The sequence below is a fragment of the Myxocyprinus asiaticus genome, chromosome 4, assembly GCF_019703515.2.
Source record: "Myxocyprinus asiaticus isolate MX2 ecotype Aquarium Trade chromosome 4, UBuf_Myxa_2, whole genome shotgun sequence".
NCBI lineage: Eukaryota > Metazoa > Chordata > Actinopteri > Cypriniformes > Catostomidae > Myxocyprinus > Myxocyprinus asiaticus.
The window spans coordinates 7,727,032-7,750,978 of NC_059347.1; the positions used below are offsets into that span (position 1 = coordinate 7,727,032).

Sequence of the window (23,947 nt, forward strand, 5' to 3'; positions counted from 1 at the left end):
TAGCCAAAGCATTGAAAATGCCTATTTCCATGATCAGCGCAATAATTAACAAGTTCCAATCAACTGAAGATCTTAAGAATCGGCCTGGAAAAGGACATTGTATATATTGACTCCACGCACAGTGAGGAGGATGTTCAAGTGGCCAAAGAATCTCCAAGGAACACAGCTGGAGAATTGCAGAAATAAGTAGGGTCTTGGGGTCAGAAAGTCTATAAAAATGTTTTTTTTTTTTTATTTGTTTTTTTTAAAATCAGACATCACCTACATCACCACAAGTTGTTTGGGAGGGTTTCAAGAAAAAAAAGCCTCTGCTCTCATCCAACAACAAACTCAAGCGCCTTCAGTTTGTCAGACACTACTGGAACTTCAAATGCGACCAGGTTCTATGGCCAGATGTAAAAAAAAAGAGCTTTTTGGCAGCAAACACCACCTTCTGAATTTGAAGGATCTGGAGAGATTCTGTATGGAAGAAATATAAAAGGGTGCCAATAATTATGGCATTTTGGAGAAAAATATTTATTTAATAATGTGATATTTACCCCGTTTCAATTGTTTCACTTCAATTAAAGGTTAGATTTTTGTAAATTCTTTGAATGAAAGATCAAAAGGATAAACAATGCAGATTTTTTTTCACAGCCTTCTTTGCTCATATTTACCATGGGTGCCAATATTTTTGGCCACTACTGTATATATATATATATATATATATATAATTTTATTTTTTTTAAGGCTCAACAAGGGGGCTTTTTCCCAAAAAGTTTTCATTTAGAGTTATTGAAAAAATTATCAAATAAAATCTATTATTATTATATTATATATATTATTATATCATATATAATCTTCAGTCTCAAAATATATGGTTCTATGTGTTCATTTCAGAGGGCGAATCTCACAAAACCTGAAAATGTTCTGGTCATATTTAACCCCAAATCAACAATAACAAATATTAAGTTACTGTGTATTTTGCATAAAGAAAATAAAGCTTACATCTGGGACCCCTACAATTTTTTGCAGTGTGACATTATTTTCAGAACACTCAAATACATTTTATCCCCCAGTTCTCATTAATGTAACATGTTCGGATGTTTTACTTTTACTATTCCCATTGTTTTCAATAAGAATTCTCATTACCATAAAGAATTCATATTTTTACTCCATGACAATACAAAATATGCTGTTGTACAATGATTTTCATAATTAAAATCTCAAAAATGAGGCAGTACCAAGGGAAAACTACTATGATTTATAAAAATGTTTTTAATAATATAATTATAATTATTTAAATAATATATACATTTTCATGTTGCGGTTATTAGAATATCATAATGACCCTCTTTTTTCTTATTGTGGGAAGAGAACTAGGGGCAAACATGTGCATAACTGTCAATGGCCCTTAAAATGGCATTGTTTTTCTATAGACAAAACATCATTTCTTATTTGTTTCTGTCTTTGGAGTAAAATAGGAAAAGGAACTTTTCTTGACATGTTTCAAGAGAATCTCCCCAGATATTCTCATACATACATACATAATAATTAAAAAAATTATGTTAGAAATTTTAAAATCTAGCTTTAGATATTGAACCTCATGACCACATGGATCAAGACATTTTTGCATTTCATAGCGACAAACAGGTGTTTAAGAAAGTGCTAAGTGGTGTTTATTGCTATCAGTGTTGTAGGAGAATATAAATCAAAAAGGCATTTTACCCCAAGCAAACTTTATAACCTCTTAAACCTTAAATCTATAATGGCTTATAACTCATTTTCCAAAAACACTTAGAGCATTGCTTTAAAGAATAGAGCATGCAGGTGCAATGCAGACTTGTTTATTATGTAATTGCCAATGGATTCTTTTACATATAAGTGAAAATATACATGTATGATGTACATAAAGCACTTTATACTGGTCTCTATGCTAGACAGTATTCCAGAAAACTAAATGCAATCTCTGACCGGACCATTTGCAAAAAGAAATTGGCCCTGCCCTGACCAGCGAAGCTGCCTCAGCACTCTATCGATTTAATCAATCCATCAATCAGTCTATCATGTCAATCACTGTTGGCCTGTATGTGCATCCAGCTGTGCTCTCACATTCCTCAGCATGTCCATATAAAGCCTGTTGTTCTCACTATAGAGGGAAAAAAACAAAAGACTTTGATTTATTTAGATTTATTTTAATTGCAAAGAATCACTTTTTCCATACAGGTTTCCCTCACTCCCCCCGTCTGCCATTGGCCATTGACTACATTTACGGATGATTCTGTCAAGAAACCTGTCAAGAAAATGTCCTGTTCCTACTTTCTCCAAATCAATAGAAACAAGTAAGAAATTAGATTTTGCCTATAGAAAAGGAAGCCTGTTTTTAGGGCCATTATTACATTGTACATTGTTTTCATAACAGTAATGCACATTTAAGCCTCCAGTTCTCATACCGCAATGCCAAAAAAGATTATTTGAATTATTATATGAAAATGTGAACAAGAACGCATGATATATTATTTAAACTGTAAAGTATTTATACATCATAGTAGTTCTCCCTTTACACTGCCTTTAATTTTTGGTGATTTTATTTAAGAAAATCATTGTGCAACAACATCTTTATTACTGTAATACAGTAAAAAGAGAAGAAGAAAAAGACTGTTACTGTAATGAGAATTCTCATTGAAAACAATAGGAAAAGGAAAACACCCTTACACATTATGGTAATGAGAAATGGGGGCTAAAATGTGCTTAAGTGTCCTGAAAAAATGTCACTACATGTAGGCTTTATTTTCTTTATGCAAAATGTAACTTAATATTTTAAATTTAAATTTTATTTTAAAAATTAAATATGACCAGGAAATTTTATTGACGGGTTTCATGAAAATCATGCTTACATGCACATAGTTTTCTTGATTAAGGTCCATATTCTGGTTAAGCCTTTATTCTGAAAAAGATGTATACATGCTTCTTGGGATTTTCTGTATACGTACATGTAATCAGTATACACTAATTAAACTAAGAATATTGTCATATTCTGAATAATAGAGGAAAATGTATGTGCATGTAAATGTATCCAATGTTGGTGTATTTGGCTGGTACACTAAAACAAAATGTTCTGATAGTGCCAGAGAGCCACTCTGTTTATGATTTTGGGGAGTTCAATCTATGAATAACTTGTAGATGTAGATCCACATTAAGCTGGGATAGGAGAAAACATTTTAACACTAAAACAATTACACACTTCACCTTTAAGCAAGGGCGTGGCCAGAAATGTACTTTTGGGTGGGCCTCAATAAAAAATGGATGGGCCAAGTTTTCGGGTTTTTTTTACCAAATTTTCCTTTACAACAGAGAAGCGGCACATTCAAACAGTTCTTTCACACTTTCAGAAATCAGAATTTATTAATTAAAAAAATATATATATATTTAATAAATATATATTTGAAATCAAAGAATAATCTCTAATATTCTGGGTGGGACTGGGTCTAAATTGGGTGGGTCCAGGCCCACCCTGGCCCTCCCTTGGCTACACCACTGCCTTAAAGGATACACTTTACTCACTCAGCCACAGAACGGTCAAACATCAGGTTTCCCATGTCCATGTAATATTGAGCATCTGCTCTCAGACTATTCCAGTATTCATTTGCCTGTCACATAAAGACCATGCAAATGTTAATGAGTAACAGCATTTAAAACACATGGTCACTGATCAATGCAAACAATTTCACAAATCTGAGGCTGTCAATAGATGACTCACCTGCTCTTGAATGGTGTAACCCCATTGGTTGTGTGAGTGGCTGGGGTCCCAGTAGCCAGACTGTCTCTTCAGACGTAAAAATTTCTTGGCCTGCTCCCCCTTGACAAATGGAGCAGCGAACGCACCTATGGAAAACTCAATTATTAATCTGTTGACTATTCAAGTCAAATACAATTCTCATTTGCATGCGAACAGTTCTTCATTAGTAATACAAAAGCTTAATTTCTCAGATAACACAATTTTTAAATGTAACGTATCACTCAGATAATGTGAAACTTGAACTGGCATCTTTTTATATTCACAGTTGACTGTGTAACCATTTAGAACTAATGTCTTTATCAGTGCTTGCATCCATCATATACCTTAGGATGGACTCCCATCTTACCATGATACAACAGAGTAGAATCATTTTTCAGAATATAATTTCTGTAAATAATGTATACTGTACTGTTGAATGCAAAAGTTTGGGCACCCCTGGTAAAATAATGTTTTGCTGACTGTCATATTTCTGCCAATTTTAATTTAACATATAGAAATAATCACGGAAAACAGCAATAGATACAATTGTGAAGTCACAACGCGCACTCCAGCAACCGCGTTACTGGTTTCTTTTGAGCAGCAGATTTCAATGGTGGATATATGTAGCACTGCAATTTTGTAATGTCATAATGTTTGTTTATATTAATAAAAGTTATTATAAATGGTTATTATCATATATATATATATATATATATATATATATATATATATATATATATATATATTCATTTTATAATATATATAAATATATTTATGACACTCATAATACTCATAATACTCATATTATATTAATTAGTTATTATAACTAATATATAGTGATATTTATGACACATGTGATATTTAAAGGTGAAGTGAGTAACTTTTTTTTTATGTCAAAATACTTTCTACTTTCCCAGTTTATTGTTCATTGACAACTATAAGCCATTCATGGGTTGAAGTATAAACACTTAGCCTCCCAGACACTATCAGAACATTGATGCTTATATTTTGAGTGGCCCGCTCAGCTCCACCCATACCTTTCTAGCTCAGCTTACAGCATGAGTTTGGGGGTGTGGCTACTTGAACTAACTGTTCAGCCTGGAGAATATGAACAACCATGGCAGACTGGTACAGAGGAAAATAAATTTAGCTTCATCTACAGATGTTAAATCCAAAGAACAGAGTAAAACAAGAGTGAACACTGGCGTCACATTTACAAGGTGGAGGACACACACACCACCACCACCAATGATGAGATCGCTCTGGCAAACAGGAGCGCCAATAACTAATACATGGCTGCCTCCCTGATCTCGCCTAGGGTGCCAAAATGGTCAGAAACAGTGCAGTCGTTATGCTTACTGGTTACCAGAACCATCCTACCTCATGTGCTCTATCACACGCACCGCACACCCAGCTGCCGTTCAATCGAGCGGTGTTATTGGATGACCGGATTCCTCTGCCATGCTTTCTGCCCGGTGTGTTATGTTATAGTGATCTTGTTCATTACAATGTTAAAAGTTTATCACCTTTTATTTAGTATTGCCTATTTGTTCATAGGGAATCAGAGAGTGTGAAAGGACATGATGAGTCTAAGGTGTGTTGCCAAAGGTTGTTTGAAAACATACTTTATTTTTGTAATTCAGTTTGGTGCCACTAGTAGCACAGAAATTACACACTTCACCTTTAAAGGAATATTCCGGGTTCAATACAAGTTAAGCTCAATCGACAGAAATTTGTGGCATAATCTTGATAACCAAAAAAAATAATTTTGACTTGTCCTTCCTTTTCTTTAAAAAAAAAAAGCAAAAATCTGTTACATGAGGCACTTACAATGGAAGTGAATGGGGACAATTTTTGGAGGTTTTAAAAGCAGAAATTGGAAGTTCTAATTTTATAAAAGCACATATGTTAAAACTTGTGTATTATTTGAGCTGTAAAGTTGTTTAAATCATAGTTTTAGAATTTTAGGGTTAGCGTTACGCCATTCAGCCAAGCTGGCCAAGGCACACTTAGCAATCATAAATCAGTGCACATGGCTCTTCGGAGCAGCAGCAATACTGTAATGAGGTGTGGAGTAACGAGACGAGAGTGAGCGGATCTGAAGTGCAGGCTTTTAATAAAAGGAACTCAAAAACACTAGAAACACAGGAATCAATAGAAAACTGGAAAACAATCACTACAGTGGTAAAAGGACAAAAACAAGGAAAACATGAGGGCAATATATCCACAAAGACTAAAGGGTTAACAAGACATAGCTGGAAACAATCAGTTAGGGAACTAATACAAGAAGACTGAACAATGACAAAGAACTAAACTTCAAAATAAGAATCCACACAAAGAACACAATATACATTACCAGGGCAGAACCGATGAGGCAGCAGAAGACCACTGGGGATCCAATGGACAGTCAGGAGACCAGGGTGGCCAGGCAAGGCAGCAGAAGACCCCTGGGAATCCGGTGGATTGCCAAGAGACCAGGGTGGAATAGGTGAGGCAACCGGGGACTCTGGCAGGGTCAAGGCAACCAGGGACACTGGCAGGGTCAAGGCAGCATGGGACACTGGCAGGGTCACTGGCGGAGACACAGAGGGAGGAGCAGATGGGGACTCAGAGGGTGGAGCTGCTGGGGGCTCAGAGGGCAGAGCCGCTGGGGGATCAGAAGTCAAGATGGCCAGGGACACAGAGGTCAAGGCGGCCAGGGACGCAGAGGTCAAGGCAACTGGGAACACGAAGGTCAAGGCATCTGGGGATGCAGAGGGCTCAGATGTCAAGAAAGCAGGGGAAGCAGAGGGCTCAGTGGTCAAGGCAACTCGGGATGCAGAGGTCAAGGCAGCTGGGGATGCAGAGATCAAGACACTAGGGGACTCAGAGGTCAGGGCACTAGGGGACTCAGAGGACAGGGCACTAGGGGACTCAGAGGACAGGGCAATAGGGGACTCAGAGGTCAGGGCACTAGGGGACTCAGAGGTCAAGGCACTAGGGGACTCAGAGGTCAAGGCACTAGGGGACTCAGAGGTCAAGGCACTAGGGGACTCAGTGGTCAGGGCAGCTGGGGTCTTAGTGGTCAGGGCAGCTGGGGTCTCATTGGTCAGGGCTGCTGGGGGCTCAGTGGTCAGGGCAGCTTGGGGCATAGTGGTCAGGACATCTGGGGACACAGAGGTCAAAGCACTAGGAAACTCAGAGGTCAAGGCACTAGGGGACTCAGAGGTCATGGCACTAGGGGACTCAACGGTCACGGCACTAGAGGTCACAGCACTAAGGGACACAGAGGGTGGGACCACCAGGACCATTGAAGATGGAACCACTGAGGTTGAGACCACTGGGACCACCAAAGCTGGGATCACCGAGATTGAGACCACTGGGACCACAGAGGCAGGGACCACCGAGGTAGAGACCACCAAGTTAGAGACCACTGAATCTGGAACCACTGAGGTTGAGACTACTGGGACCACCGAAGCTGGGATCAACGAGATTGAGACCACCGGGGCCACAGAGGCAGGGACCACCAAGGAAGAGAAAAAGGGAAATTCAAACGTCACAGCAATTTGCTGGTAAATATGAATGTATCATTTAAATTAACATGTTAACAAACAAACAGACAAACTAACAAACAAGAACCGACGATGACGGAAGGAAACCAGCGGGTATAAATACACAGAAGGATGATGATGGAACAGGGAACAGCTGTGGAAGATGGAGGGCAGGTGAGGATAATCAACAAAGGTGCATCCTGGGAAATAAAGTCCATGAATAAGGGGAAAACAAAGGGCAGTTCATGACAGAACAACCCCCCCCACCCAAAGGGGCAACTCATGGCGCCCAAAGATGATGGATGGGAAGGCAGCCAGGGACAAGCAGATGAGGAAGGATCCAGAGGATGATTAAGAGGCCAAGGAGAAGTTGGCAGATGACCAGGAGGCCAGGGAGGTGACCACAGGGCAGGGACTGGGTCAGGAGGCCTGGGAGGTGGCCACAGGGCCAGGACAGGGTCAGGAGGCCTGGGAGGTGGCCACAGGGCCAGGACAGGGTCAGGAGGCCTGGGAGGCAGCTACAGGGCCAGGACAGGGTCAGGAGGCCTAGGAGGCGGCCACAGGGCCAGGACAGGGTCAGGAGGCTTGGGAGGCAGCCACAGGGCCAGGAGAGGGTCAGGAGGCCTGGAAGGCAGCCACAGGGCCAGGAGAGGGTCAGGAGGCCTGGAAGGTGGCCACAAGGTTGGGACAGGGTCAGGGGGTGGAGCCACAGTTGGAAGGCGCAGAGCCGCAGGAGGAGCAGGGAGAAGAGACTCAGGAGAAGTCGTCGTAGGTGGAGCGGGTGGAGCTGTTGGAGGAGGAGTCTCAAAAGGAGTGGGCGCTGGAAGAGGAATCACAGGAGGAGCGGACGTGACCGCTGGAGGAGGAGTCTCTGGGAGAGCGGACGTGACCGCTGGAGGAGGATTCTCTGGGAGACCGGATGTGACCGCTGGAGGAGTCGTCGTGGAAGACTCTGAGGGGGGGAGTCACCGTGGTCAGGGGCGCTGGCAGCGACTGGGAAATGGCCTCCATGGCCGGGAGTGCTGGCAGTGCCTGGGAAACGGCCTCTGTGGTCATGGGCACTGGCCGTGACTGGGGAATGGCCTCCGTGGTTGTGAGCATGGGCAGTGATAGGGGAACGACCTCCGTGGTCGTGGACACAGGCAGTGATTGGGGAGTAGGAGCCCTTCTTCTCCTCTCCACTTCCAGATGGCCGTGAGCACAGCTGTGGGAGACTCGGAAGGTGGAGCCGTGGGAGGCTCGAAGGATGTCTCCAGGATCACCGAGGCTGGGGAGAAAGTGGTCTCCGCTGAAGGGAGCTCGGAGACCACTGCAGCCATAGTGCCCCCCTCCAAAAAAAACCCACCCCCCAAAAAAAAATTCCTCTAGGTCTGGAGCGGGCATGAAAGCTGGCTCTAGGATGGGCGAGGCTTGCAATGCTGGCTCTGGGATGGATGAGGCTTGCAACGCTGGCTCTGGGACGGACGAGGCTTCAAGAACTAGCTCGTTGGCCGTGGCAGGCATGGGCGTTGGCTCGTTGGCCGTGGCAGGCATAAGCGTTGGCTCGTTGGCCGTGGCAGGCGTGGGCATTGGCCCGTTGGCCGTGGCAGGCGTGGGCGGCCTGGAGGGCGAGGCCATGGAAGGCCTGGAGGAAGGAGCCGTGGAAGGCCTGGAGGAAGGAGCCATGGAAGGCTTGGAGGAAGGAGCCGTGGAAGCCACTGCAAGAGGGTTGGCCACTGGAGTAGAATGCAGAAGACCAGCCATTACAATGTTAGCAATGAATTCACCAAGGGGGAGCCGTGGAAGCCACTGCAAGAGGGTTGGCCGCTGGAGTAGAATGCAGAAGACCAGCCATTACAATGTTAGCAATGAATTCACCAAGGGGCAGACCGTCACAGTCCAAAGGGTTCATTCAATCCTAATCAGAACATGGTTTGGAGGATTCTCTCTTCCCAGTCCACTTGAAAGGCCAAGCTCCAGAACCTCACGCAGTAGTCCTCCACTGACAAAGTCCCTTGGGTGAGTTGCTCCAGTGTACTGCTGGATCCATCTTTTTGGGTCTGTTCTTCTGTAACGCTGATGGGAGAGACGAGACGGGAGAATGTGGATCCAAACGCAGACTCTTTTATTAATGTAACTCAGAAGATGAAGAAGACATAAAGATGAAAATAAAACACTTGAGGAAAAGGGAAAATCAAATGCAGTTTGCTGGTAAATATGAATGTAACACTTAAATTAACATGTTAATAAACAAACAGACAAACTAACAAACAAGAACTGATGATGAGGGAAGGAAACCAGAGGGTATAAATAAACGGAAGGATGATGATGGAACAGGAAACAGCAGCGGAAGATGGAGGGCATGTGAGGGTAATCAACAAAGGTGCATCCTGGGAAATGAAGTCCATGAATAAGGGGAAAACAAAGGGCAGTTTGTGACACTAACTATATTTTGGTCAAAGTCGTTAAATTTGTTTTATTGTCCAGACTAATCTCATGAAAATTACATAATTGCAAAATGGTATTACTCGGTTCAGTACACGTATTGCGGCAGTTCCGAGGTGAAATTTCCACTGAGTGGCACTAAATGCAAATTAAGTTTTCTCCCATACAGAGACTTTTTTTTTTATTCTCTTAAACATTTTTAAGTGCAGTGCTCTATCGAGTTTTACATTAACAAACCCTACCTCCCCACAGTAATCCTTAAACCTAACCGATAGTGTCATTCAAATCCAATGAGACATGTAAAACGGTCTGTAGGGACAGTTGGTAGGGACATATTGCAACAAGGACATTATTCAAAATGTGGATATTAAGAATGCGAGAAAGTATAGTGTCTATAGGTACAATATTTCCTAGTCTCATTTTCTATTCCTCTGCCCCACTATATTAAATATTAGCCTGTTTTTCACTAGCACTAGTTTGGTCATGAATTTTTTCCTTTTTTTTTTTTTTTTTTAAAAAACATGCTTTTCCTACCCTGATGTTCTTCTCCAATGTGCAAAATAAAACATGTATTGGCTAAATGTATGCTATACATTGTGTGCAGAAAATTTTAAATAGTTGAGAAATGCACACATCCTTGCACTGATATAGACTGACTCACCTGTATCTTTATACACTTTATGGATGAATGCATTACAATCATACCGCAAGTTAAAGGTGCACTCTTGGACTAGTCATCTTGGACTTGCAGTGACATCTAGTGGTGTGGATGCAGCATCATTCAAAATCAATAATTTTCATTGTAGAAATTCACTATTCATAATTCACTATTCATAATCAGCCATGTTTAATTAAATCCAAGAGTGAAAGCATCAAATAACAGTATGGTTACTGAGATTAAACGAGTAGTATTCAGCTGGTCATGTGATTCTAAAATGTCAGCCCCCATGAAGGCGCCCCTGCCCCATGTAGAATAAAACAGCTTTTATAAGGTTATGACTATAGCCTTCATCTCCTGTGAGTGGTCATGATTTTATACAAATGTTTCAAAATTACAATTAATTTCTTTAGACGTAAAACTTTTTCAATGGGGAAAATATTACCGAGTGCACCTTTAATTTGTATCCGGAAAAAAAAATATATATATATATATATATATATATATATATATATATTATATATATATATTGTGCAGTCCCACTGGCCACCACTAAATTCTTAATTTGGAATGACAATCAGTTGTCTGTGCAGTTATACTAGCATTATAAAATCCTGCACCTCTAATCCACCCCATTATCTGGCACAGTCATTCAAATTCAAAGGTGTCTTCTTCAAGAGGTCACCTACCAACCGTAAAAGCAGAATCTTCCATTGGGCCGCATATAAAACTCAGGACGTTTTTTTACAGTCTTGGATAGGAAGCATTTGTACACAAAAAGTAGGCTTGTTTAAAACTATATATTAAAAGGATTGGACTTAAGATACAAATGTAAATCTGTCCATGTAAACTTCAGAGAATGATTAGAAAAGCCCTTTTACAGTAAACACAAACGACTGTGACTGGTGCATCCTGAACAGCAAAAAAGTAACAGGTGCCAAGTGACAACGGCTTTTATGTGCCGCTTCAGAAGATGTCGGACTATAATTTACACATGAATATACAGAGAATTTTTAATAGTCATTAAAATTAAAATAAAAAACATATAAAGTTAAAGTATTTTCTAAGTGGTAAAATGTTGCCCGGGACATTTTCTAAAAATTGATAGGGTTGATGTCTCTATCATCCTATCCTAAATCTACGCCTATGGTGTTATGCACTGAATGTTTCATACAAAAAACAAACAAACAAAACAAAGATTAAATTGAACTCACCAGCTATGACGGCCATTAGAATTACTATATGCTTCATGCTTTTCATCTCTGTGCAAGCTGGAAAAATGTGTCCGTACTTTTTCTTGGATGTGACTTGCAACGGAAAACAATGCCCCGTTATTATACTTCACATATTACATCTGGTTATATAATACACATTACCAGGTTCAACCAATGCCTTTCAACAGCAGTAAATACAATTCAAATTATCCAATTGCTATCATTTTCTACAAAACATTTGCTTAAACTTAGGTTGTAAAGTATGGCTGTGAATTACCTGTGCTGTTGGAAATGAAGTCTGGCGAGCGCTGATCTTGAGAGGCAGAATGTGGAGCTGTGGTGTGAGGGGGAATAGGGCTCTCTTTCAAAACAGACCTGAATACACAACACTTTTGTATCCATGACCACAGAAATGAATTACTCATAGGGAAAAGCATCAAAACGTAAATGCTCTGAAAGTGTTTCAACACTAAAGCCACACTAAAAATGTATGAACGCTATTGCATTACATAAGAAATATGAAATCACTTGGCAAACAAATGATGCTTGACTTCTTTGAAGTACTTCACTTTTGTGCAATTACTTTTAATCAACTGGTGCAAAGGTGATTTTTAGTAGATGTAAGTTATTTTTGTGACATGTTTTGCTTGATAAGTCTGCTTGTGCCATCTTTCTAAAATAAATGCCACTTGTTTTTATATTTATAGTCTAGACTCTAATGCAAAGACATTCATACATTTTTAAGTGTGGTTTAAGTGTCCACATATTTTTGGGGTCACTGTATAGACCAGTTTAACACAAATATACCTATTATTTCTTATTAACAATGTTATCAATGACTAAAATTTCAGTCGTTATTCTGCTTAAATCAACCATACATTTAAAGGCAACAGACCAAAATACACATTCTGTTCTGCGCACTCACACAGTAAACAGGCTCTTTTTTGGTATTTGCCACATGCTTATATAAGCAAAGTAAACACTGTGCAGAAACCTGAAGTTCTGAACACAGCAAACTCAAAAACATGGGGAAAAAAGCAGCAGTCGCTCACCATCATCTAGCTTTTAATAATATAAAGCATATATACATGGCCTAGATTTATACATAATTGGAAAATGTGATATACATTTTTAATATTAAAATTGTTTTAGGAAATGTTTAATATGAACTAATATATATATATATATATATACTGTATATAAAGAGAGAGTTCCTAATTTGGCCTGGAAGGCCTATATGTGAGAAACAAGAGAAAACTTTTATATTGTTGGCAAAAAGGAGGGAAAGGTGACAATACTTTTAGTGATCAACCTGCAGCGATATTAGTGCTCCAAAAATCCCACACAAACACAAAGACACAATGCTGAACAGTACATGTACCAAACACACATAAACCAACAGGTTGCGGAAATAAATTTAAACTCACATATACACACACAAAACAGTATTCATCAAACAAATCAAAAAAGAAAGAAAAAAAGCTCTTGAAATACCATGACATTCTTGTTATTGTTCTGTGGCTGCAGCACTGCACTAGTGCATGATAAAAACACATGGTGTTAAAACAACATTGCCTACAAGAGCGCAGAGAAACACCAACAGGTGACTACAATAAATGGTGTTGAACGTAACTGAACCTGCTGCTCATAAACAGACCGTTCACCAAAACTGAAAATTAATTTACTCATCCTCATGTCATTCCAACACAACTTACTTTCTAGCACTGAACATAGAGTTATCTAGCAGAAAGTTCAAGCTGCTCTTTTCCATTCAATGAAAGTGAATGGTGACCACAGCTGTCCCTGGACCCCATCCACATTATATGGAGCAGCATGAACATTCTACTAAATGTCTCCTTTTGTGTTATATGAGTTTTTAACGACATGAGGGTGAGTAAATGACAGAATTTACCAGTATTGTGATCATTTGCAAATCTAACCTGAGATTTAGTTCGTATCAGTTGGAAAACAAAAAGAAAAGTGTTAAGTGTATATTTTCTATCTGCATTTTCCATCATCTGTTCACAAAGTACGGAACGCTTGCATATGAATGAAATATCCTCCATATCCTTAAATATCCTCTGTCCCATTCCGTTCTTGCATGCAATTTTGCATAGAAATAGTCACACAGTTATTCTTTCTTTCTAGTCCACAGAAAAACAAAGAAACAGTGATAAAAAGATACAAACAAACAGATACACACACTAAAATTGCCCCTTTTGGTCGGTTACTAAGCCTTTTCTAGACTATTCTTTCCTTATTTTAAATATACTTTATAAGATTGCTTGTAATATTTAGTTTGAGAAAGCAATGATAGACATAAACTGCAGTCATTACAGCGAGAAAAAAAGGAACACAATTTTAGATCGATAACTTATGAATGCTGAAAATGGGCAAAATACATTTTGTGAACCTGTAACACTGATCTATAGAATCGTGCCCCTCTAGAAGTGATTAACCAGACATGCAAAAAGAAAACCCAAGACACAGACACTGAAAAACATCAGTACTTTAGGATGACTATAGTGAAAGATTGAGTTAGGCTACTTGGAAAGTTATCAACTCTGAAATCAAAATAAGGCCCTACATGTTCAAGCATTACAAATGATCACATTCAAATGTAACAAACATTATAAAAAATAAAAACAAGGAACGGAGACGGACATGGAGTTACTGTACATGTCTAGAATGGTTTGGCAGAAGTGAGGGAGTTGTGAGTATGTGAACATGTAATGTGTGTATTTTGGGTGATGTACTGTATCTGCTACTGTAAATGAGATGCAATCTTTGTCATGGACATAAAAATAAAAGCAAAAGGCTCTGACCACAAAATTCCCATTTCAGCACTGAGCCTCTCAACTAGCTTCAAAAGGAATAGTTCACCCTTAAATGAAATTTCTGTTAACATTTATTCATGTTGTTCCAAACTTGCAGGACTTTCTTCTGTGAAAACCAAAGAACAAATGCTGCTCTTTTCCATACAATGACAGCTCATAGTGACCAGATCTGTCAAGCTCCACAAAAAAGCACAATAGTCACCCTTACAACTTGTGCAAGTCTTCTGAAGCCATTCGATAGATTTCTTGTGAGGAAGACGAAAATTAAGTTATTATTATAAGATTTTGTCTTCTGCAGTAGCTCTCAAAATGATGCCAAGAATATGCCCTCATCCCATTTTACTCCAAAATCAAAAGAAACAACTAATAAATTAGATTTTGCATTTGGACAGTGAAGCCTATAATTTAAGGACAGTTATACACATACTGTATTACACCACCGTTCACATTACCACAATGCAAAAGATGGTCATTATTATATTCTCTTTACTGCAATGTGAAATTTTTTTTTGCAGAATCACTGCACAACAACACCTTTTTTTCTGTAATACAGTTTAAAAATTACTGTTGTTACATTAATGAGAGTCATAATTGAAAACAATGAAAATGACAAGAGCAAAATGTTTGGATGCATTACGGTAATGAAAACTGGGGGTACAACATGCTTAAGTGTTCTGATACATATATATCAAATCAATACAAAAATGTGTATATACATATATACATGTGTATGTGTGTATACTGTATACAGTATATATACACACACACACATATATATATATTTGTATTGATTTGGGGTTCAATTTTATTGACAGGTTAATCAAGAATCACCCATGCTTTCAGTATATGCAAATCCTTGTGTGTTCTATGGAAGATCGAAAGTTACACAAGTTCAGAACAACATGAGGGTGGGTGACTACATGATGACAGAATTTTTATTTGTGTGTCAACTAACCCTTTCAGTAAATTTGGCTACCTGCATTTAAAACCCTACCTCCAAACAAGGTTTTCCATACACCTGTTGAACCCCCCCCCCCCAATCCCAACTGGTCCATCTTTTACATGAGTACACCCATCCTCACCCCAATGTGGTCAGTTTATCAATAAGGTCATCAATGGTGTACACCATGAGCTTAATATCATCCTTCTCTGACATGCGATGCTGCCCATGTTTGCGAAGAATAACGTCCACATCGTTGCTGAGTACCCGCTCTGCGACCTGCATGGAGACATGCCAGGGTACATCAGAGTCTTTGAGCCCGTGGATCAGACGTACCGGACAGGTAACAGGGATTGGGCTCTGGAGTACACAGTGGTTCTCTGCCTCTCTCAGAAAGTTCACACTCAGAGTGTAGAAACCCTCTTCATTGTGCTTGGTTGGGAATTTCCAAGAGCCCTGCTCCTCTACTTCCTTCTTTGTCTGATAAAAAAATAAAAAGTGGAAGAAGAAATGGAAGAGTTATTAAAGGTATAGTGGGTAATTTTTCCATGTTTTCCAATACTTTCTCCTATCTCAGCTTAATACGGAGTGAAAACTATATGCAAGTCATTCATAGGTTGATTTCACCTGAAAAGTGTGAGCACTGTGTCCCTGTGGAGCTATCAAAAACTTTACGAAATATACTTTTACTGTTCAACAGTGTTTTGGTATAAGTTGAATAAAAAACAAATGGTAAATTTACATGTGGCACCATTTATTTCTGTAGAAAAAGTTCTGATCTGATGATGTCTGGTAGGATTTAACATTGCAAAAATGTTTTGTTTTTTAATCTTTGTTTAGCTTCCAATAAAAGAAAATCTAACATTTACAGATTTATAAAACATTAAATATTACACTATTAAATATTACAATATTATTTTTTAAATATGTTTAATAAGTAGGTTAGGTTTATGCTTAAAACAATCAATAAATAATTTTCCAATTGGGTGAGAATAATACACTTATTCAAGATATAAAAAAAAAATTATCAATTCTTAATACCTTATACACTTCTCAGGACAATTGATTTTGCTTACGGTAAGTGTTTCAACGAAAATCCTTTTAAGAAATTATTTTAACGGCAGCGTTTTATTTTATAGGCACATGCGACATTTAGGCTCCAGTCAATTAGACCCGCAAGACAATTAGCTATAGATTTTTATAATGGCAGGTTTGGATTTATGAGTAAAATAAGTTCTGTGGTAAACATTACTTAAAGATAATTGGACGTTTTTTTCTACAACATAAATTACACAGTCATTCCTCAAACGTGAATTTTAAAGCCGCATTGAAGAAACATACTTCAACAACAAAAAACAGTGGCTTCAAAACATTCAAAAAGAGGTATGAAAATGTATAATTTTTGTTGTAGAATAAAATATATCAACATATCTTCAAGTAATCTTTACCACGGACCTTATTGTTCTCTTATATTCAAAACTGCTATTATAAAAACTCCTAGGAAATTTTCGAGGGAATCTATGGTGAATTAGCCTTCCATCCATTAGGGTTCGCCTACAAATTGACATCATTGGGCTGAACAGCTCCATTATCTCCTATTTTCCTAGTATCTCGTACCATTAAACACGGTACTATCACATGTCTGGATGGCAACATGTATATGGAAATTATATGCAGATAAGTTTATGCATTGTAAAAACACCCATTGGAAGCTCCATATGGGCATTTCAGGGAGGAGACGGGGTGGGGAATAATTTTTTGTGTGTATACAGAATCTTCTGCTAACTGGGATTCATACAGTGAACTTTGCACAGGTTCTGCCGTATGTACTGTTTTATAAATCTGAAAACGTTTGTAAGCACACTTTTGGGATGAAATCTGCGACCAGTTTTATACAGAATTTTAAAGATGACTTTTCTCACCTCTATTGGCAGCGTGTTGAATGATGTGACAAAGTGATCTGCAGCTGTTGAGATGCCCACTAAAGCAGCAGTCTTCTCTGGTCGTGCAAGAGCTGCTAGAAGCATCAGCCAACCACCCATGCTGGAACCCACCAGAATCTTGAACACGATGACATAAAAGAGGCCAGAACAGATTTAGTTTGGTCATGTATATTAACAAATTATGAATTTGTATTTAAGTGATTGAAGACACATATTGCAATGAATTAATCAAACCAATTAATTTATCCATTCACCTGTGGCCCCTCTACTAGTTCATCCAGTACGAAGAGCACATCCTTCTTCCAAGCACCCATGTTGTAGTTTGCCATTTCCCCTTCGGACGACCCACAGCCAGAATAATCAAACCTGAAAAAAGAAGATCATTTATCACCATCATAATACAAATGTCAAAGTGGATAATGAACACATTATGGCAATTGATTACAATGACCATCTATATGAACCAATGGCAAAACATATTAATCAAAACCAGGGGTGTAAGAAGGATCTGAAGTGTGGGCAGGACACATTATGTCTCTGAAATGGCATGGATCTATTATAAAGTGCTGATTATTAAGGATGAATATTGATACAGGTTTCCAGATTCGATTCTGATTCACAAGCTCTCAATTCGTTTCAATTCAATTCAGATTCATTTGGGTATAGTTTAGTTGTGTCCATTTTGCTTAGGTGTACATATGAACGAAATTCTCTCAGCTAATGCTGTTAATTATACAAGGGACCTTCAAACTTGGCACATTTTGAAAATATTAAAGAGATAGTTATAGAGATACCCAAAATTGTCTCATCATTTACTCGCCCTCATGCCATCCCAGATGTGTATGATTTTCTTTTTTCTGCAGAACACAAAAAAAGACTTTTGGAAGAATATCTCAGCTCTGTAGGTCCATACAATGCAAGTGAATGGTGATCAGACCTTTGTAGCTCCAAAAATCACATAAAGGATACATTGAAGTAATCCATACGACTCCAGTGTTTAAATCCATATCATCAGAAGCGATATGATAGGTGTGGGTGAGAAACAGAACAATATTTATGTCCTTTTTTACTCTAAATCTCCACTTTAACTAAGCATGAACCACATGTGACATTCAGATGTAAAAGTGAAAGTGGAGATTTAGAGTAAAAAAAAAAAAAAGACTTATTCTATTGCTTCTGAGGACATGGATTTAAACACTGCAGTTGTATGGATTACTTTAATGTTTCCTTTATGTGATTTTTTGAGCTACAAATGTCTGATCACCATTCACTTGCATTGTATGAACCTACAGAGTTGAGATATACTTCTAAAAGTCTTTTTTTGTGTTCTGCAGAAGAAAGAAAGTCAAAAACATCTTGGATGGCATGAGGTTATATACATACATACATATATATATATATATATATATATACACACTATATGGACAAAAGTATTGGGACACCTACACATTACACCTACAGGAGCTTTTATGACATCCCATTCTAAATCCACAGGCATTAATATTGAGTTGGTCCCCCCTTTGCAGCTATAACAGCTTCCACTCTTCTGGGAAGGCTTTCTACAAGATTTTGGAGTGTGTCTGTTGGAATTTTTGCCCATTCTTCCAGAAGAGCATTTGTGAGGTCAGACACTGATGTTGGACGAGAGAGCCTGGCTCGCAATCTCCGTTCGATAGGGTTGAGGTCAGGGCTCTGTGCAGGCCAGACAAGTTTTTCAACACCGAACTCATCCAACCATGCCTTTATGGACCTTGTTTTGTGCACTGGGGCACAGTCATGCTGGAACAGAAAAGGGCTTCCCCAAACTGTTTCCACAAAGTTGGAAACATAGAATTTTCCAAAATGTTAATGCCTCAACTTACCAAGACATTTTGGAAAATTCTATGCTTCCAACTTTGTGGAAACAGAAATACTCTTCTGGAAGAATGGGCAAAAATTCCAACAGACACACTCCAAAATCTTGTAGAAAGCCTTCCCAGAAGAGTGGAAGCTGTTATAGCTGCAAAGGGGGGACCAACTCGATATTAATGACTATGGATTTAGAATGGGATGTCATAAAAGCTCCTGTAGGTGTAATGTGTAGGTGTCCCAATACTTTTGTCCATATAGTGTATATATAGTTACATGTTTACTGCTTACTTGATTTACTTGCATTGTAGAGGGTTGCCACATAGACTAAAAGATCTTGGGTTTTTAACAATCAATATCGGATCATTCAAATGAAGATCGCGATTAATCCGAAAATCGATATTTTTACCCAGCTTTGATTACCTCCCAAAAATGAAGACAGAAATTTCTAATTAGAGGAACAAGTTCCCCCAGTTACAATGGTTTCACTCAGTCACAAAACATGTTATTGTCCTATCTTCTGCTAACAGAGTTTTTTCTTGTTGCTTTCGTGACCAGATAATTGCTCTAGTAAGCACTAAAATCTCTTAAATTTGCCATTTCCTACTCCATTCAAGCATGCACAAATAGTGCACAAAATGTATGGCAATTCTAATTCGATTACCTGAGGTACGAGTGGCCCAAAGACTTGCAGAACTCCTCTAAGGCTTCTGCTTTCTGACCACCCATGTTGGAGGCAAAACCAGGAAGGAAAACCACTCCAGGACTCTTCCCTGTTAGCTTCCTGTAGGCCAGCTTGGGCAGGTCTGGCCGTGTGGCATACTGGATTGTTGTCTTGTGTCGAACACCTAAAACAGAGCATAAACAATTACTGGCTTGGTGAATACTTTTTTATTGGACGGTAACAGATTTTGTGGTGATCATTTTGACAGTGCTTATGAGGCAGCACGTTATTGATATTCCTCAAACATTCTGTTCCTATTTGACTTTTCCAAAATTGTCAGCAATAGAGCGAAACAGTGGGATTCTGGGTTCTAGTAAAAATCCCATTCATTTTTTCCATAGGAGAATCAGAGGTGTGGTCCTTAGGTGGTCGCGCCCTGGGTGTTCAACGTCTTTTTCACAGCCGGTCGGGGGTACCTATGAAAGATCTGGGGTTTGGCAGAACTGATTAGGGGCTTCAGTCAATGATCTAACAATCTCTATGCTATCCATATACGTTTTTTAAATAAACTTTATATATACTTTCTAAGAAATGTAAGATTAAAGTTTGACAATCATCCCTTGACATACACTGTTATAATGTTCGTTATTCAACTGACAGCAATGTAATATTTACATCTTAAATTGTGATTGACCTTCCCTTTCTTACATCGATTTAGTCATCTATTCTGCCATTCAAAGGCAAAACGCAGTAAATATACCATTTTGGTATATTAAGTAAATTCTGACAGTGTAGTGACCGCTTTTGTCTTGCATGGCAATATAGCTTCCTTAATACTAAAAAAGGCAACAGAAGTGTTCCTAATTCTCTGAAAAGCCACCAATAAACATGTCTGTTGAATACACTAAACATCACATTATCCATTAAGAACATACACCGACGTATGTGAAAACACTGTCGAAAACAGGCATTCGCTATCAATGGTTCAGGAAAAAGGTGGTTTTTACCGCATACTTTTTCCTGGGGCATGCCAGGTAACTGAAAATGAATTTCCAAACGAAAACAGGTTAGTGAGGACGTGGTTAAACTAGGGCTGTCGATTTAATGTGTTAATTTAGTGGGATTAATAATATGAAAAATAATGCGTTAACATTTTCATTCAGTTATTCATGCCTCCAATCCGTACGTAAATTCCATAATTTACGGACTGTACCTAAAATTGGAGCAATTCAACCTTGATGTGGCAGTAGGGGGCAGTCAGCTCCAGCTGTACAGGCAACAGGACTGATCAAATTAACAGACAGGACTGATCAAATTAACAGACAGGACTGATCAAATTAACAGGCAGTACAGATGCGCTTTTGTGCTCAAAGACAGGTAGACAGGGCACAACAGAATGCAGGCATCTCAAAACGCGTTTTTCAACGTTTCAAACAACGTTTAACTTGACACAGCGCTTTAAAAGAACATCGCTTATGACTTGAGACATTGAAACGCAACTTTCATCAGACTGACGCATGAGTACATGGACCAACAAATAAAAATAGCTGCGACAGAAGTAGGCAAATAATAGTGTTATGTTCAAAGATATGGAAATAAAACAAACAATATTTGGACTTTTAAGACACTTTCTGTATTGTAGAAATGCTCGACTTGTCTGCTGCCAAAACATATGTAGCCTATATGATAGGTATTGTTGAATTATATGATTTTTTTAAATAATTATTTTAATTAGACCTATTATATACTAAATTATCTTTACTTGAAGGATTTATAAATATTGACATGCGATTAATTGTACTAAATTCGATGAATCAATCGGTTTAATCGTGTTTAACATTTAAAAAAATTAATGATTGTCTTTCACTGATTTCTTTCATTCAACCCTTTTCGCTATAAAAAGAAATAATAAAAAAGAAAGTAACTTGTTAATTGCAGTTGGTGACGCTTAGCTAGGAGACCAAGCACATGTGATTTCTCCCCAGGTTCATCCGCCATCAGAAGCTTTCCGCCTGGTTGACTAGAGATAGCAGAGTCGCAAGCTCAAAATCGCTAAATCAAAAACGCTGAATTATATGGACACATCACAGTGTTCTAGCTAAGGCCTGACCTTAACTGTAGCACTATATATATATATAAAAGAAAGAAAAAAAAAAACTCAAACAATCGAAAACTACTAGAGACAATCCAGTCTTCCTTCTGTTGCAGTACACACTAGCAAACGACTTTGATCCTAGTTTACGCTAGCCATCCTGGCCACACCTCCACATGAACGCCCCCTGGCCGCAACACATCGAAATTCTTATATAATGCTGTCTGTAAAGAACTCGGCTTACCCGTAGCAACGTGCGGGAGCATGGTGAATTTCCGGGCATTTATTTGGAGAACCATGCAGTAATGCCTTATCATTTTTGTCGCCGTTTTGTCCCGCTCTCTGCGGAGACACAAAGGTTGACAGAAGACTCTTCTCCCGATTGTGTCCTAACGGTAGACCGAGAGCTGACCGCAAATCACTGCCGCCTACTGGTGTGGAGCGTCAGTGCGCTTTTGAAGCAAAAGTCGGCCTTTTTTATTATACAAGTATGCAGATTTGCTACCGAAACGTTTGAAAAAACGAGTGCCAGTTGTAAATAAATTGGACACAAACTTAACTGTAGACTATTTAAGTTGCACATGTAGCTTTGGATCGGGGTGGGAGGTTCTTTAGTAGCATTCCTATACCTATAATAAAATAGACTACCCCACTCATTCAAACTCATCCCAAGTGGTTGTTCCTGTAACAGACGTGGATTTATAGACCTTCCTTTTAAAAAATCGTCATAAGAAATGACATCTTGTTCTTCTAACCTAATGTGTTTTTTGTCCTGTATATACCATCAGATGGCGCTACAACCCCACTGCATCAACGTTCCCCTCAAACGTGTGAGCTGGCATAGCTTGACCTATTCTCTTGACCATAGATGGCACTAAATCTCATCCCAACACATTTATTGAATGGGTGTGTTCCTCTTAATGTTGATTTGTGAGATTTATTGCATAGGAAAAGCTTTGAGGCTAATTGATCTAATTTTGTGTCATTGGAAAATTGTGATCTGTGACATTCTACTATGTTGGACATTAAAGTGTAGGAGATGTAGGTGTTAGTGTAGGTGTGTGGAGATTTGTGGACACAATGTGTTTTGATTTGTGGAGTAAAACATTTATTTATTTTTTTTAAAACTTTTTTTAAAAAGGTTATTGTTTAATATTTCCGTGCGTTAGATGTACATTTAAAAAAAAAAAAAAAAAAAAAAAATCGATTCGTTATAACATGGGCTAATTGAATGGAATCATTCAGTCTAAATATGTATAAGCCTGTATATAATTAATAGAATAAGTTTACTTGATTGCTTGATTTATTTATTATTATTATTATTATTATTATTATTATTATTTACACCAATATATATATATATATATATATATATATATATATATATATATATATATATATATATATATATATATATATATTGGTGTAAATAATAATAATAATAATAATAATAATAATAATAATAATATATATATATATATATATATATATATATATATATATATATATTTGGTGTAAATAATAATAATAATAATAATAATAATATATATATATATATATATATTATTATTATTATTATTATTATTATTATTATTTTTAAATAATATCAGATTCATTTTATACATTCTGTAAAAATCAGATGTTTTTATTTATTTTTTTTGTGCTATTACAACTAAATTATCAGATGTTTTTATTTATTTGCCATGATAATATGTTGGATGATGCACTATCTTCATGCTAAACGTATATCTAAATATGTTACATTCTAAAAGTAAAAGCACATATTCTCAAGGGGGCATCTTCCCACATGATCGAAATAAAATTCTGAGGATGCTTGGCTTGTACGATTTTGATTGATATCAAACTGCCTGTCTGTTATCAAAAGCTCTTGAGCTCATGAGCTTTATTAATTATGTTTGCAGCTTCCATGTGCGCCATCCTTCAGAAGTGTTTGTGAGTTAATTTGTTTAACTAAATAACAGAATCCGCTTGAAACCGAAATGACGCAGCGTCAAACCGAGGACGCGACACCCCTCCTCT

At 38.1% G+C, this 23,947-nt stretch overlaps 1 protein-coding gene across 2 annotated transcripts; it reads right to left on the bottom strand.

The window, feature by feature from the left end:
* Positions 1-1,810: 1,810 nt before the first annotated feature.
* LOC127437266 (palmitoyl-protein thioesterase ABHD10, mitochondrial-like) lies at positions 1,811-22,289 on the bottom strand. Of its 2 annotated transcripts, none has more exons than XM_051692100.1 (10): positions 22,152-22,289; positions 19,816-19,999; positions 17,558-17,669; positions 17,283-17,420; positions 15,503-15,840; positions 11,861-11,958; positions 11,584-11,676; positions 3,740-3,864; positions 3,544-3,629; positions 1,811-2,128 (listed from the first exon to the last, which is right to left on the bottom strand). In XM_051692100.1, the coding sequence occupies exons 1-10, from the start codon at positions 22,222-22,224 to the stop codon at positions 2,053-2,055; spliced, it is 1,323 nt and encodes a 440-aa protein (XP_051548060.1). In that variant the 5' UTR covers positions 22,225-22,289; the 3' UTR covers positions 1,811-2,052. The 2 variants fall into 2 exon arrangements, with proteins under 2 accessions (XP_051548060.1, XP_051548051.1); XM_051692091.1 differs by lacking the exon at positions 22,152-22,289 and adding an exon at positions 21,741-22,068.
* Between the last annotated feature and the right edge of the window lie 1,658 nt (positions 22,290-23,947).

Bases quoted from the DNA above. Each gene is read 5' to 3' on its own strand.
- LOC127437266 (XM_051692100.1), bottom strand. From the start codon at position 22,224: ATGATAAGGCATTACTGCATGGTTCTCCAAATAAATGCCCGGAAATTC. The intron at 3,865-11,583 runs GTGAGTTCAATT...AGTTTTCCATAG, and splicing joins TCTAATGGCCGTCATAGCTG to GTGCGTTCGCTGCTCCATTT. The intron at 2,129-3,543 runs GTGAGTAAAGTG...TTCCCTCTATAG, and splicing joins TTTGACCGTTCTGTGGCTGA to TGAGAACAACAGGCTTTATA.